Source organism: Juglans regia, chromosome 8, assembly GCF_001411555.2.
Source record: "Juglans regia cultivar Chandler chromosome 8, Walnut 2.0, whole genome shotgun sequence".
Lineage (NCBI taxonomy): Eukaryota > Viridiplantae > Streptophyta > Magnoliopsida > Fagales > Juglandaceae > Juglans > Juglans regia.
The window spans coordinates 3,875,911-3,882,960 of NC_049908.1; the positions used below are offsets into that span (position 1 = coordinate 3,875,911).

Genomic DNA, 7,050 nt, shown 5'->3' on the forward strand with positions numbered 1-7,050 from the left:
GTGTTTGAGGAAGATGGCCGGCAGCTGCTTCAGGAGCAACCAGCTCAATGGCGTGACTAATGTCAGAGTTGGTTCAAATGGGGCAAGAGAGTTAGCGCTAAACGGAAAAGAAGAAGAAAACAGAGCATCACAGAGGTTGGAAAGAATTCCTTCAATTGATTAATTCTGTAAAAGTGTGTAAAATGCTATGCTGTACAGTGTCTACTTATAGAAGGAACGGAATATTCTATACAAGAATGATAATACATAAATTCCCTTACATAACCGTATATACTCCTGCTTGCTTATTTGTTACTTTCCTGATTCATTTGGCTGAGTGTTGAGCAACCTGGCAGCTTGTATATTAGCTGGTAACAACTAAGGTTGAGGCCGAGAGTGGCGGCGTGGATATTTTTGATGCAGCGCAGAGGGCGGTCCTGGACCACCTCGTCATCATGATTGATGGCCTCACATGGGAAGGTATATGTGTATATGAATCGTTGTTGATTTGTTGTACAGTTAAATTTAAAGTATTGAAGATTTGAGTGTGAACCATTAATGGGTTTTCTGGATGGAAGTTTGTGCTTGATTGGGCTAACGAATAACGAAGCATATGAAATATGAATGTGCTTGTGAACCTGTGCGTGTGTGCGACATGGAGAGGTTACTTGGAGTACCTAAATTTTTGGGGGAAGTTCAGTAGAGAAATACTTATATTGCGATAATATTTATAAGAAAGGTTTCGCATTTGGTGATGGGTTCAGAAACTTGTTTGTTTGAAAAAAAATGGGGAAAACTTTGTAGGAAAAAACTTTAAATAGGTAAATAATATTAAAAGAAATGAATAATCTAGGCTGTCCAAAATCTTGAATAGGCTGAGTGAGTTGGATCTAGGATGGAATTTTTGTGGCTAGCTGCTTCGTGAATGAAAACTTGCTCATCCTTTTTTTTTTTTTTCTCATGAACGTTAATATGAATTCTAATACTTATGCTCTTCTGTTACTTTTGGTTTCGCTTTGGAATTGGTGTAAAATAAGTTCATTACTAAGCCTTCTGAAGTCTACAAATTCTCACCTCCCCTTTTGCCTTCCAATGGCTCTCTGTGCTTGTGGTGACTAAAAACATAATTGCTTTTAGAATGATATCTTTTAAACAGGACGTAAATGCAATTCTTCAAGACTGATATTTGACGGTGTTGAATTGATGAGCGAGAAGGCTAGCTGAAGAGGTATTTGGTAATAACATCATGACATGTTCTAGGCATAATTTATGTATTTTGCTTCACTTACTTGAACTTTCCTGTCTTTTGTTGCTATTGTTGTACTCAGCGAATTACCTATTTTTTTTTTATATTTATACCAAAAACAGCCAAAATAGCAGTTGACACCTTAAACTAACAAATTTTGGAAATTTGCACCCTCAGTTAGGAGTTAAGACCTCGCTGTTATGACCAAGGAAAAATAAGGCACGTTGTACAATCTTAATGATAATATATTAACTGGGAGTACAAATTACCAAAATTTAGAAGTCTAGGGCGCCAACTGCCAATTTGGACAAATTGAAAAAATGGTGGTAACTTTGGGGTTGAAAGATGTAATTTTATATTTGGTTTTTCTCTCACTTGTGTTGTTTAAGTTTTTTGTCTTCCAAACTCAATTAGGATTTATGACACAGTCTGATAGACATGAAACCTGATCTTCAACATGGCTGGTATCTGCTATGGAAGGCTGTCCCTGAAGATTGTAGCTCCCCAATGAAATGTCCAACCATGGGAGGTCAATATGGACAGCCTAAAGTTGACATAACTTCTATGAGTATCAAGTCGGAGAGTCGCATATTGAGGATCGAGGCCTTGACTTGTATTTACTGTGAAATTTTATTAGGGCGAGTTTGGTTCTTCTGCCATTTACCCGACTCCATTGAATGTTCAAAACTTAAAAATTGGACTTGTTAAGAAGAAAATGTTCCTGTGTGGGTATCAATGAAGACATCTTCTGTAGAAAGGTATTCAAGAAATAGCTTAAGATACTTATTTGGATTTCTTAAGACAACTCCTTCAAAATCTTACAATTGAATGCAAATCTATGCATCACACAAAAGAATCAATAGGCTCAGGGTGGGAAACTTGTTGCACCTGAAAATTCCTTCTCTCTGTCATTTGTCACATACAAAGAAAATGAAATGAAGAATTCCAACCTGTGATACACATCTTTGAACAAGATACCATCATGATAGATGGAGATAGGAAGGGAACAGACAACAAACAATTTGGAACAAACAAATAGCTCTGTGGAAATCATATTTTTTACTTTAGATAACCAAGCCTTAACCATGTGCAGTATCTTCCTTGGGACCCTTGGTTGTAGGCATTGGGATTATGCGAAGCACTGTACATCTTCTTTTCGAATCTATCAGGAACCTGGGTTGATGAATTTTGGAGACACAGAAGCTAATCATCAAGTGGATGAATATCCGCGTGGATCTTTATTTTCTTTATAATTTTTGTCCTCAGAGCTACATACAATTGAGAATTACTAGTGAGACAGCATAATCAGACTTTGCTCTATTGGTAATTGCAAATTAGGTTTCACCTTACCATTCACTCTCATGGATATATTTGCTATCAACTACAACTTCCTCTGGATCCTTCATTTGTGATGGAACCCCTGATTTCTGTGTCAGCAGACTTGATAAAGTTTTGCAGAACTGATCATTAACTCAGGATTAGCTCAGTGGGAAGACTCTAATCCACAAATATAAATAAGTTAGGAATATATTCATCATACCTCTTCGTACACTCGCAGGTCCCCTGAAGATTTTGATACTTTTATTACACAATCAGTCGGAGCAACCTCAATCACCTGTAATTTTCCAGGGTGGTTGGAGACCTTGATGTCATATTTTGCGTGGACAGTAAATGACAATTGCTTACCTCTGCTGATATGTCGAGATATGATCTAGAATATCTAGTCATCTTTTGTTTTGGATGCATCTTTATCTGATTTGGAGTAGAGTAGTCATTAAATGTGCCAGAAAAGAGTTTTCTTTTTTTTTTTTTGGGGGGGGGGCAGAGTGTTTGGGTTGAAGAATCGAAGTATTAGCAGACTGTACCTTATGATGTTTCGTTCTTTCTACTGACAAACTCGCATCTGTCGCTGCAGCTTCAATTTTCTTCATGGTTTCATTTATTGTATTCTTGGATCCAAACATTGTTGTCTGCATATATTCACTCTAAATTGGAAAGAAAGACCTGCTTTAGGTAAAAAAATGAACTAAAGAAGCTTTTATTATAGTGACTCATGTTTTGAATTTTAGACTTGCCTTCTCTTCAAACAGACCCGATAAATCGAGATCATGTGACATGGCAATTAACTTGAAGGCATTTATGAAACTTGAGGAGTTGGGATTGTTTGTCTCTGAGACAATCTCCTGCTGAAGATTTCAGGTAGTTAGGTCCATTTATGAAACTCTCTTATCTTACTAATGGAGCTAGCTTTTACCTCAATCGAATCAAAAGCAGCATTAACATCCTCCAAGTGAATTTTCTCATTGCATTCATATCCACAAGCTGGCACATAATCTTTTTGAAACCATTTGTCTTCAACAATATCCGGTATGCTCATTCGCTGTGTTGGTGAAATAAAAGAAGAAATATACATAATTTTGTTCAATATAATCAGAAAATGGTTATTATATTTTAGAAAGTTCGAAGGTTATTTACACTTTCAGGATTTTTATCAAGTATTCTGGAGAGTAGTTTCTTTTGGTCTTCAGTAAACCATTCTGGACATGTGTATTCTGCTCTGCATATCTTTGTACAAACATACACATCAGGTAAGTGCAACTGTTTGTATTGGATGCTGAATTTATACATCTACATTTGAAGCTACCTTCTTGTACAAGTTTATCAGGTTGCTGTCATCAAAGGGTAGATGACCAGCAAGTAACTCAAATAGGATTACCCCACAAGACCAAACATCAGCAGCTGCTCCATCATAACCCTTATTCGCAAGCAGCTGTGTGCATGAATAATTGAAGCATTAGCCGTAGGAGAAAAGCAGGCATGAGTTTTATTGTGTAATTGTCATCAGTTAAGTATTTGTAAGGAAACTTGCGTCTAGTACTCACCTCAGGTGCGACATAGCTTGGGGAGCCACAAGCGGTGGTTAGAGTGCCACCGGGCTGTTAATTTATCAGAACTTCAGTCACTCATCCATTGGACTTGTCAAGTCCCAGGAACTCAACTGTGTGTAAAATAAAAAAGAAAAGATGATGTGCATAGGAGGCTTAAGGTTGCTACCTTCTGCAGTGCACTTAGTCCAAAATCAGATACTTTGAGATTTCCCTTCTGATCCAGAAGCAGGTTCTCTGGCTGTATAGCATGCCAAAATCCCAGTGAGAGTTTTGAGAGAACTCCGTTTGATAGTAGAAAATTGATCAACAGGGCAATGGTAGATTGCATTGACTGACCTTCAGATCTCGGTGATATACCCCTTTGCTATGGCAATAGTCGACCGCATCAATCAACTGCTGGAAAAGCCTTCTTGCTTCCCGTTCCTCTAGCTTCTTGGAATAAGACTGGGTGAAGAGATTATGGAATATTAGAATTCTCTCTAAAACAAAGCTACCCTAAAAATCTCGTTTGAATACCAGATAAATGATATAGATAATTCAAAGTTTTTGCACCATTTTGTCTGTGAGTTGTCCTCCTGGTACATATTCCATGACTATGTAAATCTTCGTCTTCGTGCCGAGAACCTGTGCACGGGATTTGGGTGCAGAAACAGGAATGAGAAGGCTGAACTGTCATTAGTAAAATTCAACTACAAAATTCAGAAACTGTCAAACACACCTCATGTATCCGTACGATGTTAGGGTGATGAAGAAGCTTCATTGTTCTTATTTCTCTTTTTACCTGAAACAGAAGGAATATCAACCAATTTATGGGAAAGAAGAAAAACTACGAGTTCTTCCAATGAAGGTGTGTGGAAGAAAGAAAGAGAGAAAGAAATGGAACCATGCCTGGTACTTGAGATCGCTTTCCATGACCTTGTTCTTATCGATGGTCTTGATTGCAACATATTGGCCATCGGTGCTGTCAACGGCTAGCTTAACCTTGGCGAAATTACCTTCTCCAATTGTCCGGCCAATCTTGTACTTCCCTATGCTATTGGCAGGAAATGCCATTTTCTGATTAGAAATCGAAGAAAAGAAATGAAAATAAAAGAGCAGGGAAAGATCCAATATCGTCTCCTCCTCCTCCAGCAGCAACCACCGTCTTCTACGCCCCTTGCAAATGCTTCTTGTATCCGCTCTGCTCGACAAGTATATCCTTGTCAAAATTGGATGATGTCCTGTCTCTTTTGGGGGAGAGCTCGTGCTCCTTCGCTGCTGCTAGCTTGAGCTCCTTTGCTACAACCGCCATAGTCGTGGTTCTCATTTCCTTACATGGACGATTTTGCTATGTCAATATCAGAAACTATGCGTATGTATATTGTTTTAAGAGGCTAGGAAGCGTTCTTTTTATATTGTGAGGCTGTTGCAATTGCAATGTATTGGGAGGACGATGACTGGTTGGTTTGTTGGTTTGAATAATATGCATGTTTTGAATGGAAGATAGCCGTTGATATCAACAGTACCTTTAGCATGCCTGTAAATTCAAGTCTTTTTTTTTTGTTTTTTCGGATAATAGTCCATGACTCTCCGAATCAGCTATTTAACTCGACATTATTTTCTAGAAATCATGGCCCAGCAGAAGGTGGCCGTTGATTATATCAATAATTGAAAGAAATTATATATATATATATAGACAGACAGACAGACAGAAAGACAAATTATAAAGAATTTTGTCGATTTCATGCCCATTCATGACTTACTTTTTCGTTGTTAAATTAATACACGTGAGAAAAATGGATTGTAAAAATATAACATGCATGCAGCTCCCAATATTTAGCCCCGTGGAAACTGCATGGAAATTATGGCCTTTAATTAATGAAGCTTTACCATGCGAGCTGTAGGGGTACGTGCGTGCAGGCCAAATATATACCAGAGGTCGATGTTGCTCCATGTGCAAGAGTGATCGTGAGATGTTAAATGATTATGCACAACGAACGAACGAACTTCGGTGATATGTCCAATCCAGCCCGCGTACAACCAAAAAAATTGCACATGAGTACGTCCCTTATGATGCATCTCTTTCTCAAAAAAATTGAAGAACAATCACAAAGCTAGCTTGCACATGTGTAGAAAAAATGACCAGATTTTGGTGGTAAATACTTGAGTTATTATCCTGCAAAATTAGTAACAATGAATCTTTAATATATACATGCATCCATGCATGATTGAACTAATTATTTTGGCTTCTGGTTTGAATAGATTTTTCAAACAAAATAGAAAGTCGGGGTTGGTTGGCTTAGTTTAGGAAATACATACATGTATATAATATCATGTTGCAAGAAAACTCAAAACCAGAATTACAAGCGAAACACGCATATCTAATTTTTCTAACACGAGTTCAATGCACAAATCAAAGAAGAATCGTGTAATGTATTAATACATGTCTTCCACGAGAAATGCTATATATATATCAACTATTATTCACTTCCATATCTTAGATTTATAATTTTTTTTTTTATATATAAATTAGTGTAAGAGTGTTTTTTACATGTGTAGAGTAGTAAATAGCGAATGATAAAAAAAAAAATTATTTAAAAGACATAATAAGATAAAGCTTCATTTTTATTTAGAAAAATTTGTTTATAGAATTATATAGTTCTCTGCTTTCCAATTCTTCAATATTGTTATTTTTTATTATTTCAAATTGTTTTTTTCCCTCATCTTAATGGTTTATGCAAAAAAACACAAATATTGGCCAGAAAAAAAAAACACATGGCGCTTTCCTGTTACGATAATAATCATATTTATTATTTTGTAAAAATAAAGTATGCAGGTAAAAAATAATATTATTTTATTAATTTTATATGGACTTTGCTAACCAGCTGCTTCCGCGGCACACCACGTAATTGTTAAGAAAACAAATAATTGAGTTCTTTTAGGGATGAAAATTGACGA

At 36.7% G+C, this 7,050-nt stretch overlaps 1 protein-coding gene across 4 annotated transcripts; it reads right to left on the reverse strand.

Annotated features, from left to right (window-relative positions):
- Nucleotides 1–2,081: 2,081 nt before the first annotated feature.
- LOC108991147 (CBL-interacting serine/threonine-protein kinase 21-like) lies at nucleotides 2,082–5,593 on the reverse strand. Of its 4 annotated transcripts, none has more exons than XM_035693169.1 (15): nucleotides 5,002–5,593; nucleotides 4,832–4,894; nucleotides 4,666–4,737; nucleotides 4,450–4,557; nucleotides 4,280–4,351; nucleotides 4,108–4,161; nucleotides 3,870–3,995; nucleotides 3,701–3,790; nucleotides 3,480–3,605; nucleotides 3,301–3,411; nucleotides 3,091–3,195; nucleotides 2,912–2,977; nucleotides 2,766–2,840; nucleotides 2,576–2,685; nucleotides 2,082–2,493 (listed from the first exon to the last, which is right to left on the reverse strand). In XM_035693169.1, exons 1-15 carry the CDS (start codon nucleotides 5,164–5,166, stop codon nucleotides 2,436–2,438), a joined length of 1,401 nt encoding a protein of 466 aa, XP_035549062.1. In that variant the 5' UTR covers nucleotides 5,167–5,593; the 3' UTR covers nucleotides 2,082–2,435. The 4 variants fall into 4 exon arrangements, with proteins under 4 accessions (XP_035549062.1, XP_035549063.1, XP_018820843.2 ...); XM_035693170.1 differs by having other exon boundaries at nucleotides 3,301–3,408; nucleotides 5,002–5,591; XM_018965298.2 differs by having other exon boundaries at nucleotides 3,091–3,210; nucleotides 5,002–5,591.
- Between the last annotated feature and the right edge of the window lie 1,457 nt (nucleotides 5,594–7,050).